Genomic DNA, 12,737 nt, shown 5'->3' on the forward strand with positions numbered 1-12,737 from the left:
AATGCATGTTTTAAAAATGTGGAGTGCAACATTTGTTACCACGGGTTTTATACCAGTTGAATAGAGTCGCTGATTCTACTGCATGCAACTGTAAGTGTACAAGAGTTTTTAAGAAGTTGTTCTTACTGTAAATACACGTGAACAATGTGGGTCATGTTTTTAGACTGTTGTTTAATAGAATGATTGAAAACGCACTTGAATCTTTAAATAAATGTTTACTAACCAGCGAAGTGCTCCAAGACCTTTTAAATGATCACAAATGTGATTTAAGTGAAAACGGATACTTAAGGAAGATTATCTTCTACAAACTACAGCGATCAAATGGGGACCAAACATGTTTAATGGAACATTCAACTGCAAGGTGAAGGTTAATATTGAAATGCACGAATAAATATTTCCATTGGTTCTTTAAAATGATTGTTTAAACCATAAATGTAGAAAGCAGCGAATGACTCGAGATATCTATGCATCGATTTGAAGATGTTAGAAGCAGGCTCTTCGCTTAATATTAAGCTCCATTTCAGCTATCGCGCAGACAAATCCACGCATCTCCCCAGGGCTGCTGAAGATTTCAGTGTTGTCGGCGGCGAGCGGCGACCATGGATCTCACTCGGGGTTTAGTACACCTGGAAGTGCGCCGACGTGGTCCCGTCCTTCCAACAGCGCACGGTTTCGGTGACAGAGGTTCGGCACAATGGACAGCTCCTCTCCCGGTCGAACCACAGGCAGGCGCATTCGTCGCAGAAGACGTGCTGGCGTTTTGAGCAGCGAGGAGGAGGAGGAGAGAGAGAGAGGGAGAGAGAGCAGAGCGGACAGAAAGTCAGTAACATTCCCCAAAATGAAAAGCTGCAGCAGGCGATGTACCGCTAACCGAACACAAAAGTCCCCCAAACCATGCACCAAGAAGTCCTCTGAGTTGATCTCCCGACCACGGCGCAACTATTAACTCTCTTTTCAGCAAATAGATTTGTTTTAGAGGGTCTTTGGGGGGTGGATGGGGTAAGATCTCTGTTCTCTGCCAAAACTTCACCCATTGAGTTAGGGTTAGGGTTAGGTGATTAATATTTCTGGCGCTCATTCACATTACAATTACAGCCCATACACTACATTTCTAATCCCAGGTTGCCCTGGATACAGGTGATCACAGATCCACCTGTAGCCCAGACGTACGGTGCGTTTCTGCTCTAGACTCTACTCTACACTGCACTGTTAAACCACATTTCGCCTCCTGCCGAACTAACGCATCTTCCAAAACATAACGGTACTGTGAAAGCAAGCCCTTTTCTCGTCACCAAAATAGGCAGGCGCTGGCAACATTCAACAGGTCAGCCGGCCTCCGTGGAGGCCAAAGTAGCAACATTTTATTCAGGTCGATAAATCTGATCGGCCTTGAAGCCTCGAGGTCTTTCTCTCCCTAGCGCGCCGCTGCCCCGCCGCGGAGTGTTGCCGGCTTTCCCTGATTCCAACCATTTACAAAATTACAGGCTGAAAACTCTCAAATGTAACGCAGCGATAATTGATGGGGTTCTCACTAAAAAGGGGGCTATTATCTAGCGACCTCGCCCGCTATTAATGTTCATATCGACCGCTTACCTTGATTAACACCGTCAGCTTCTGCCGGGGAAACTCGAGATCGCCGCCAGATTTGCAGATTATCAAGGGGAGGATTGGCTGGCGGGCACGCGTGAACACACACGCATCAACCCCTTTACTTTTACTCTCGCTTACCTGGCAAACCAGCATCACAGGTTCTCGAAATTCTGCCTGGCAGATCGGGCAGATCTCCCCAGCTTCGCTGCACTGCTGGCTGGTCGCACGCACGCCGCAGCTCTGGCACAAGAGAGGCAAATGCAATGAGAGGTGCACAGCTTTAACATCGCCGCATTCCCCCAATGTAGAGAAAAAAAATACCGAGGCTTTAATATGTAAAACGCTAAGATCCCAGGTCTCCCGTATCTTTATACATTTGCCTTGTCCTCTGGGGGGGCTATTCACAATGTATTTGGGCGGCTGGTGATGTGAACACAAAGGCAGCCCAATTGTTAAAGTTAAGAAATAATATATATTAAATACATCTGACGAAGTGAGCTGACATGAGGTTAATCGTGTTGCTATAACGCCGAGCAGAGCCTGCCATGATTTGGAAGTCAGCGCTAAGTATGTAACCTGATTAGAATAGAATTCACACTCAAACCCATAACGTAGTCGCCCCTCTGGAGTGTGTAGGAAGCAACTGCAGATGCTGCTTTCAACCTCCTCTGGAGTTGTAGATTACATCAGTAGCTGTAAAATTAATGCGGCTCTTAGCCTGACATCAATTATGCTGTAAAGTCCCGTCCTTATTTGCAATGAAAGATATCTTGACTTAATTTTTTTCCTTGGCTTCCCACATTAAATTTATTTTCTTCTTCATTATGTCTCGACCACACTCCGAGTCCTTGTGAAGGCGGAACGGCGAGCGACCTGTTCGCGGGCATTTTGCCAATTCCATTTATCATCCCTCCGTAATCGCTCGGAGGTGTTGGAGGCAATTGCTTTCTCGGCTGCTGCTGAGAGCATCGAGTCAATCACACAGAGACTGGGTGGTCTGCGAACAGTCCCGGTACAGATCGTTTATAGCAGCAGAGAATGGTGACAGCAGAGAAGCGAGACCCTTCGGCCCATAGAGCCCATGCCGCATGAAACAATCCAGCCCAGGTTTCCTTTCGGAGATAAGATAAACAGCTGGAGTAACTCAGCGGGTCAGACAACATCTCTGGAGAAAAGGAATAGGTGACGTTTCAGGTCGAGACGCTTCTTCAGACTCCAGAGATGTTGCCTGACTCGCGGAGTTACTCCAGCTCTTTGTGTCTATCTTCGCTTTAAATCAGCATCTGCAGTTCCTTCCTACACACCAGGTTTCCTTTCCTCGAGGATATTCGTCCACAGCTGGGTTTTAACAACAATTTGTCAGCTTTCATTGCCATTGTTATGTTGCCAGCCTCACAAATTACCAGATTTACGGGATTCACTTTCATAATGAGATTTTAGCTCCGGACCCCGTGTTTCCATTTCAATCCTCAACCTACTTGTATCCAGACTTGTATCCACTTGTTCCAAATGAGCAGCATAAATGATCACAAAACCAGGAGGATACATTTTACAGACACAAATAGCTGGAGTAACTCAGTGGGTCAGACAGCATCTCTTGAGAAAAGGAGCTGTTGTTTCGTGTCGAGACCCTTCATCAGGATACATTTTACGCTGCCTTGGTTCAAATCATTTCTCTGGAGCCCTGCCTGTGTCCAATCATTGACCCCCAGAGCCCTTTCTGTGCCCATTCATTTCCATCAGGTCTCTGCTTGCACACCTGTTCATTGACCACAATCCTGCCTGCACCGCCCATTTCCAGCAAACTTCTGTAAAACACTGAATAATTTTAACACAATTTCTTCCAAACACCTAATATAATTTAGAATGCATAAAAACATTTCATTTTCTTTATTTCATCACCTGTGGGCACCACTGGACCTTTGGCGATGGATAGGAACAGTCAGCATGCTGACATGTCTGTGTTAACCTGACCATCAGTTGTGCAGTGAAAGTGCCCTTGCATATGCCCATCCTCACTGTAAAAAAATGCCCCAGGAAAATATTGCAAAAATAAACTTACCTGTGATTTACACAAGATCTTCAAGGCCTTTCGCAAACCACCGATTCGACCACAGACATCCAAGAACTGCAGCATGTTATAAAGAGAGAATGCGCTACCGGTCAAAGCAAGAATGGTGGATAAACTGTAGAAACAATGCACATAAAGTGATATCCTATCCAGTTTCATTATTTAAAGCAACATCACTGAGGCAGATATATTTCACTGATGCTGGTTTATACCGAAGATAGACACAAAGTGCTGGAGCAACTCAACGGGACAGGCAGCATCTCTGGAGACAGAGGATGGGTGACATTTTGGGTCTGAAGAAGGGTCCAAACCAAAAACATCTCCCATCCTTTCTCTCCAGAAATGCTGCCTGACCCGTTGCGTTACTCCAGCACTTTGCGCCTATCTTCAGCACAAAGTATGTGTTCTCTGAAAAAGCACAAAAAAAGTAAATTCTGCAAATTGTACTTTTGTTCTTAGTTTTGTGGTCACTTAGTGAAACGAACGAGCTGTTGGCCTGAAGAGATTATTTCTGCAGAGCAATGAAAAGGTTTGAAACTTCAGAATATTTAAAAGCTTATAAATCAACTCTAAATTGATTCCACGTGTTATTGCTGCAATAGGACATAACAAATTCAATAAACCTTTTGTTAGCACAAGACTAAAAGCATAACTTTTTAGAAAGCCGTCCTCAGTTTATTTAAAATTATTCACCTTGCAAAGACTATACAGAACAATGAGGGTTCCTTCCAATAAATAGCTATTAGTCGATTCTCCTTCCATGATGCACTTGTACCACAGCTGGATAGGAATCAAAGACCTCAGTAACTGGCTCACTTCCTCTATCAGAAGGTACAGAGATCCCTGCAAAACAATTTTAAAATACTTAACTCTACATTAAATTAGACAAATTTACCTTCATTATTCGAGCAATGCTACACTTATATTCCATGAACTGGAACACCTGCTATGTACATGCACTTTGTTTCCAGTAATTATACTTTGTTCTGATTCAATGTATTCAATTTAAAACGGAAAGCAAGAATGAGTAGGTGTATTAGTTCTTGCCTTTCGTTTCGACATATAAACTATGAAGATGCTTTCAAACAATGACCATTTGGTTGGTCTAATGTCAATTAATCACTGTCATCGTTTGGTGACCCATAGGTCTGCCCAAAGTGACCCAGCACCAATTACATCACAGCAATGTCTCTAATCTAATCCATTCATTTAATTTGTTACCATCCTCCTCTTTTACCAAACGCAATCTTTCACACAAAGGGTGGTGGGTGTATGGAACAAGCTGTCAGAGGAGGTTGTTGTGTCTGGGACTATCTCAACATTTAAGAAACTGTTAGGACAGGTTTGGAGGTATATGGGCCAAATATGGGCAGGTGGGACTAGTGCAACTGGGACATGTTGGCCGGTACGGGCAAGTTGGGTGGAAGGGCCTGTTTCCACACTGTATCACTCTATGACAATTTCTTCTTAACTCCACCGTTTGTCAAGATTATACAACATAAATACCAATGCCCTGCTTCTAGAACACCTCCGCTCGGTTCGCAATAACCAACCTGATCTCCCGGTGGCTCAGCACTTCAACTCCCCCTCCCATTCCGAATCCGACCTTTCTGTCCTGGGCCTCCTCCATGTCCAGAGTGAGTCCCACCGTAAATTGGAGGAACAGCACCTCATATTTCGCTTGGGCAGTTTGCACCCCAATGGTATGAACATTGACTTCTCTAATTTCAGGTAGTCCTTACTTTCTCCTCCCCTTCTCAGCTCACTGGCTCCTCCTCTTCCTTTCTTCTTCCCACCCCCTCTACCCTCACATCAGTCTGAAGAAGGGTTACGACCCCAAATGTTGCCTATTTCCTTCGTTCCATAGATGCTGCCTCACCCGCTGAGTTTCTCCAGCATTTTTGTCGCCCTGCTGTAAAAGATGTCTTCAGTATATGGCCTTGCCTGGCTCCTTAATTTTGGGTCACTAATTACAGCTGAAATGGCGTCTATTAAGTCAGTTTGCCACTATATCGCGAGTCCTGGAAAACAGGTCAAACTTTCAGTGCTTAGGGATGATAATTAGTTCAGAAATGCTGGTCCCCTTTTCCTCAGTTACAATTTTTCCACCTTTATTCTTAAATGCCACAAGGTACAGCTTCACAGCCAATCACCGGTGAATTTGATGAGGAAGAGTGGCAGCATCCTTTCCCTCGCATGTCGCTCTGATCTCTATCACTGGCAGAGGCCAGGAGAGGCCAACCCTCAGCATCATCGGTAACAGCTGGGTCCAGTTAGCTGACATCGGGTTAGCCCACCTGAACCTTGTCTGTCTACTCCATATAAAACCCAGGCATTCCAGCAAGGAGGGGAGAGATGGGAGGAATGGGATTTGTGGAAGAATAGGCTTCTGGGATAAACCCAAGATCACCAGCGGAACCACGTGGTCAAGACTGGGTTGCCAGGAACAAGCATTGGACAGGCAGCACCTCTACTGAAGCCATGGTAAACCTGAGATGCCAATGCGCACACACACACAACATCTGAACCGCCAGGCTAATCCAGAGACCACCAGCGCTGCCTCTTCAAGCCCCAAAGCTGAGCTGCAAGGAAAAGCCTGGGACTGCCAGCACCTCTTCTCGAAGTAAGGATGATCACCAGAGAGAACCCTGAGATTGCCAAGCCTCCTCCTTCGAGACCAGGACAGAGCTGTCGGGAAAAGCCCGAGATCGCCAGAGCCGCAGCAGGTGTGCCATGACAACATGGGACAGCACCCCCAATGCAGTCCTGGTCTTTCTTGTCACTGTAAATATAACATATCACGCGAGTTCACCCTCCTGCCAGCATCGCTATTGTCACTGCCATCGTCCCCTGCACCACAGTAGGCATCCTTTATGTGAGCACAGAACATTGAATCATATCGCTCCTCACTTCGTAAACACAATGCGCACTTTTCAGTTAAACTGTAATCAGGACCAAAAAAAAACCCTTCAGTCATTTCCTTAACCAGTTATTGCATCCCTGCTGTCACACTGGTTGGAGTTAAATCAGCAAGAACAACAGATCAAACCTGGCTTTTCCCCGACTGTAAATATCTTACAACACATGGTGCGTTCAACCTAGAGGCATCACGAAAAGTATGCTCTAACATTTTTCTTCAAAATTAAGATAACATATCAAGGATTATCCATTTTTAATAGGTAATGTTATTTAGCATGTCAAAAGACCCGGAGCGTGGCCTTGCATCACCCGGCGTGGCGTTAATGGCCGCGGGCCAATTGCCATCGTCCGCCGGGGGCTTTGACTTTGACTCTGACATCAGGAGGGGAATGGGAAGTGCAGGGGAGAGATAAGTCTTTGCCTTCCATCACAGCGAGGAGGAGATGCACTGTGATGGATGTTTGTGTAAATTGTGTTGTGTCTTGGTTCTTTCTTGGGTGTATGACTGCAGAAACAACATTTCGTTTGAACCTCAATGGGGTTCAAATGACAAATAAATTGTATTGTATTGTATTTACAAAATATGAATATAAATGAATCATATTTGTTTAATACTGATATTTAGTTTTTCTTATTGTATGCCGATCAGTCAGAAGTATTCTATTGCAATGCTTATCTTACAATAATAAAAATAGATTGTCACCCAACATGCCCTCCACTGTATTAGTGTGAAAATTTGCATTTGAAAGATCAGTCAAACTTCCCTCTGTGACATATCCTATTTGGTATAATGCTATGGAGAACTATGCCCTCAGCTCTTAACTTCAGGAAAAGCATTTGAGTCAGGTTGGTCTGAATTCAAGTGTATTTGTTCATGAAAAAAAGTCTAATTACAAGACTGCCCACGAGAATATTTTGTTTTACCTGGATAATATTAAAATTTTTGAAAATAAAGAGCCACTTTAGGTTCAAGTCAGGGTGATACAGTGTGAAAACATGCTCTTCGGCCCAACCTGTCCACACCGGCCAACATGTCCCATCATTAAATTTGCAGACGACACAACAGTGGCTGGACTGATCACTGAGGGTGAAGAGTCCGCTTACAGGTAGGAGGTAGTACAGAGGTTAATAGGCTGGTGCTCAGAGAACAACTTAGCACAATACAAAGAAAACAAAAGAGCTCATCATTGACTTCAGGAAGCAGGGTGACCATTCCCCACTGCACATCAATGGAGACAGAGTGAACAGAGTCTCCAGCAAAGATCCTATAGCAAGCAAGATAGATCACTCGACTAAAAATGTTGTACGGTCATGGGCAGGTTCATGACTAATTTCCGACCCCATTTCCATAACCGGCTTCCGTCTCCGCACCAAAGATCCCATAGGATACTAGTGCCGAGACGGAAGCCGGTTACGGAAACATCCTCGTAAAAATAAAAGTTATTTGGAAAAAATCTTCTCCTCATTTTCAGAATTATAATTTATCAACACAAACTGTTCCGCTGATTACACTTCGAGTCGGGTTACGGAAATGGATGAAAAAAAGGCCCACGTTCCGCTCCGTTGCGTACTACACGTCAGCCCATTGCATTTAGAAAGAGTGGTCTATCTTGCTTGCTATAGGATCTTTGGTTCCTGGGCACCCACATACATCTCAGCAGATCTCAGGTGATCAACTAACACTCACTCCCTGGTAAAGAATGCACAAGAACGGTTTTACTTCCTAAGATCACTCAGGAAAGTCAACTTGCCATAACAGCTGCTAGTGCCAACTTGCGACAACAGCTGCTAGTGTTATTCTACTATGACATTTCTCCATAGAGTGTCCTGATTCATGGCATCCTGGCATGGTATGGCAACAGTTCTGCGGCTGACAAGAAGGCTCTGCAGAGAGTCATCAATACAGCCCAGAAGATCATCAACACACACCTGCCGGCCCTGGAAGAGATCTGTAGCTCTCGTTGCCTGCGGAAGGCATCAGGCTTACTAAAGGACTCATCTCACCCCACACATCACTTGTTTGCCCTTCTGCCCGCAGGAAAGCGTTACAGGTTCATCAAATCACACACAAGATCAACAGTTTCTACCCCAAGGCCATCACCACTCTGAACTGAACACAGCCCATAGCCAATATTTTGTACTGCCACAACACTATACTGTGAAATATTACACATTCTGACGATGATGTTTTTTTTGTTTCCATTGTCATTATTATCTGATATGTTGGATGTGTGTACAATGTTGTATGTATGTACAATGACAATAAAGTGTATTATTATTACTACTACACTAGTCCCACCTGCCAGCATTTGGTCCATATCCCTCCAAATCTATCCTATCCATGTACCTGTCTAACTGTTTCTTAAATTTTGGGATAGTCCCTGCCTCAACCAACTCCTCTGGCAGCTTGTTCCATGCACCCACCACACTTTGTGTGAAAAAGTTACCCCTCAGATTCCTATTAAATCTTTTCCCCTTCACCTTTAGGTTAGAAAGAAACAAAATTATTTTACAATTCTGAACGTTGTCAATACTGAACTATTAAACTGTTCTAGTTTAATCTTCTAGTCTGAAGAAGGGTCTCGACCCAAAACGTTGCCTATTTCCTTCGCTCCATAGATGCTGCCCCACCCGCTGAGCTTCTCCAGCAATTTTGTCTACCTTTGATTTTCCAACATCTGCAGTTCCTTCTTAAACAAACTGTTCTAGTTGCTCAACTAGTGATCAAAGTGAGGAACTACTGTATTCCACAAAGGCACAAGTCATTTAACACAAGTTTAATCTGTAGTTGTCTTTAATTCTATTCCATAATTTCACAACTTTATTAACACATGCCTGTAAAAGTAAAAAGAAAGAAAACAAAACTACAGCTAATTGACTATTTGAGGCCAATCTGACGAACAGAAAAACTGCAAACGCCTGGACCTGGATGAAACCTATTACAAGCACAAAGAAAACTTTTTAAAGTCCGAAAAGGAACATAAATATTGCCCTGACAAGGGATCCAACATAGAAAGTTAGTGTCTTGCATCACTGGGAATCAGACATGTCTCTCGATACTTGCTTGCCTCACTCTCAGCAGTACTTTTGATTGCTCACTTCCTCTAATGCCTTTCCTATGATCCATCCCGAGTGAACAACAAGCCTGTATTCGTAGTGTCTTTCATGTTTACAGGACACCAGAAGTGCTTCAGTCACTGAAGTATTTTTTGACGTAGTCTCTGTTGTAATGTAAACACATTAGCCACCGTATACAATGTCCCTGAAACCAAGTATATTAAATTACCAGATTTAAAAAAAAACAATGTAGTTTAAGAAAAATTAAGAACAAACTGTTTGATATATTAGGAGAAGACCACTGCTTTTCCCCCAAATGTTTCTATTTTGGAGGGCTGGGGAGCATTAGATCAAATTAGTTCAATTCTCTAGATTGGGATTTGAACCCATGACCTTCCAAATCAGATACGAGAGTGCACCATTCAGATAACTCTGACAGACTGACATCAAATTCCTTTGGTTCCGTCCTTATCTGTCAGAAGACAAATGACTACGAATGTTTTGCCATTGAATGACATGCCCCATGGCTGCAATCTTTGTCCCATCATATTAATCACTTACATGCTACCTTTCAGTAGCGATTTCCTCAAACAAGGGACTGAATCCTTTAATATTATGGTGACACTCAATTATGCTAGACTCAGCCAACTAACAAGGCAGGTGCCACGCTAGTTCACTGCCCATGTTAACAGGAAGTCTTGAAATAACTTAAGTTTTCTTTAGCTCAATGTCAGCTAAAAACAAATACACTTGTATCCATCCTCGGTCTCTCTGTGCCTGAAATACATTATTCCGACATCTCAAAAATTGATTTCCCAGATACAAGTGCCACAAGCCTTCTTTCTACCCTCCCAACCCCTGTCCCCCACTCCCCCCTCCCTCACTGACAGTTCCAGATCTCTTTCCTCAGAGATCCTTTAAAACTGATATTCTTGTTATTCCATTTTTCAAAACTCTCCGAAAGCTTACTTGACTGTAGTTTTACTTCCCAAAAAACTAACAGCTCCTTAGCAGGTACACAGATGTACCTCTATGTAAGCAGCCCAAAAGAGAACAGTTATTTTTTAATTTTCAGGTACTGACAATTTGTTCTGTTGAGAGACTGGCACTTTTTAAATGTTTTATCTAGCTGATTAGCAAATTGACATTCTAATTCATTTATTCTCCAAAACCTGGAGACAGGGGTTAAGTTTTCCTCGTCTGACTGATCGAAAGGTTGCGACTGCAACATTTTCAGGTATAAACACAAACTGCACCAAGAGCAGCTGCATCACAACAGTTGGCATAGAAACCATGGGTCCTTGCAAAGATAGCATGATGTCATTGCAACAGGAATAAAAAGTCACCTGCCTGCGGTCCACAGACCATGAGTCAAATCTGACATCGCCACATTCACGTGTCATCCTTTTCCCCCTTGCCTGGTGCTGGAGGACAGACTTTATACTGTAACACCCAATGAAACCGCACAGATACCTCATGGGACTCGGGGATGAGATCATATAACAAGCTGTCACTCTAATCTTTTGTGCTTTGAACAATTATAATCATTCATAGCTTTGGCATTTTGTGATCTCATATCTCTAGGGAATTGAGTGATGTCAGTTCTGCAGCAAGCAGCCCGGGCAGTTTTCATTTCTAGTCCGTATAGCTAACAGCTTCGGACAAATATATGACCACAATTGTTTTAGATCTAATATTCCAATTAGCCAGTGGGGCCATCAGTGCTGGCAACATTTTGTACAATGAGACTTCTAAAAAGAAAGCAATTACAGGACTACTAAGCAACACCTTGCACAAAACAGGACTAAAACAATAATTACTAAAACCTTGCTGGTTACATAAGGCAAGGTTTGTTGACATGGCCCCAAATGACTCATTCTATTTCCAGATGAGGTGTTTAATTCAGACATCACAAATGTGGGAAAAAACAACCGTAACAGTTCTATTTAAGATCAATGTTGTTGTTACAATTAGTCGTGCATCCTGAAGCTTGGAGCGAGAGGAGGGTGGTGGGGGGGAGGGATGGGGGGGAGGGGGGGGTGCAGAAATGGCCTGGTTTCCTCAGTCCTGATCACTATCCAGTGACCCCTGCTGGATAGCCTGAGCTGGTGACAGGTGCAGGAAGGATCTGAGCTTGGTTGTGATGGATCTGCCAATTGGCACTCACCGACTAGACTCAGACAAGAAGAATGGCCGTTTGGGCAAAGGACAAGTAGCCTGCCAGCACCCCTGGAAACATTCTCCAATATAATTAACCAGCCTTGGAGCGGAGGGATAAAGCAGAGGGGGAAAGTGGACAAAGGATTAAAAAAATGATTTTTGCAATTGGTAATTTAATGGGAATTGTAGTTATTGCATTGAATTTGCAATACAGATATATTTTGGCTAAGGCTATTTTTTTTATGCCTGGTGCAAGCCCCGTTAGCATTTTCTTCTCACCTCTTTCCTTCAGTACTTATCTAGTTACCTCTTAAATACATCATGTTCTCCTAAAATTAAATTTGAAACAATATTTTCTTTACTAAGTGAGTGCAGTGATGATATCATGTAGATAAATTGGGCTGCAGCAATCTTTGTGCCCAGTGGTGCAAAGGAACTAAAATCAGACTATACAATTAAAATTGGAGTACTCCTGATTAATGGTTAGATCTCCAAAGACAACAGCTCTTGAAAGCAAAATCCCTCCATGATGTAACCAGTACTTCCAGTTTAAATAAATATGCAGAAAAATAAAGTGAGCATTACAGTTAATGGTTTTTCAACAGATTTAATAATTAAAAGCGGTGGCAATACTCTCTGGATACGTTAGTAACTTTTTCACAGTCGATCAGGTGAGTGGGAGTTTTGGTCCCATTACACAATGGAAACAGTCCTCTCACGTATTGGTAAAAGCCTGTGGCTGTCAAAAAGGTGGACCTGGTTGCATAAGCGGTCGGTATTGGTTGTTTACCTTTGCTCCCAATAGATGCTTGCTGCAGGAGTCCACCAGTAAACCTATTTCTGGAGAAAAGTTTAGGATCCATCAGACTGTAGCATTCTATCTGTTATACTAAAGGGGTTCCATCAATGTTATAATTTTTTTCAGAACCAGTGCTTTAAG

General features: G+C 43.3%; 1 protein-coding gene across 1 annotated transcript in view; it reads right to left on the minus strand.

Moving 5' to 3' along the window:
- Nucleotides 1-317: 317 nt before the first annotated feature.
- rnft2 (ring finger protein, transmembrane 2) overlaps nt 318-12,737 on the minus strand; it is a 45,323-nt gene continuing 32,903 nt past the window's right edge. Inside the window, exons 7-10 of the mRNA XM_055655596.1 lie at nt 4,355-4,504; nt 3,653-3,718; nt 1,729-1,830; nt 318-752 (exon numbers count right to left, since the gene is read on the minus strand). Coding sequence (XP_055511571.1) covers nt 618-752; nt 1,729-1,830; nt 3,653-3,718; nt 4,355-4,504 — 453 coding nt within the window. The 3' untranslated portion in view covers nt 318-617. The remainder of the gene's footprint in view (nt 753-1,728; nt 1,831-3,652; nt 3,719-4,354; nt 4,505-12,737) is intronic.

The sequence above is a fragment of the Leucoraja erinacea genome, chromosome 25 (assembly GCF_028641065.1).
Source record: "Leucoraja erinacea ecotype New England chromosome 25, Leri_hhj_1, whole genome shotgun sequence".
NCBI lineage: Eukaryota > Metazoa > Chordata > Chondrichthyes > Rajiformes > Rajidae > Leucoraja > Leucoraja erinaceus.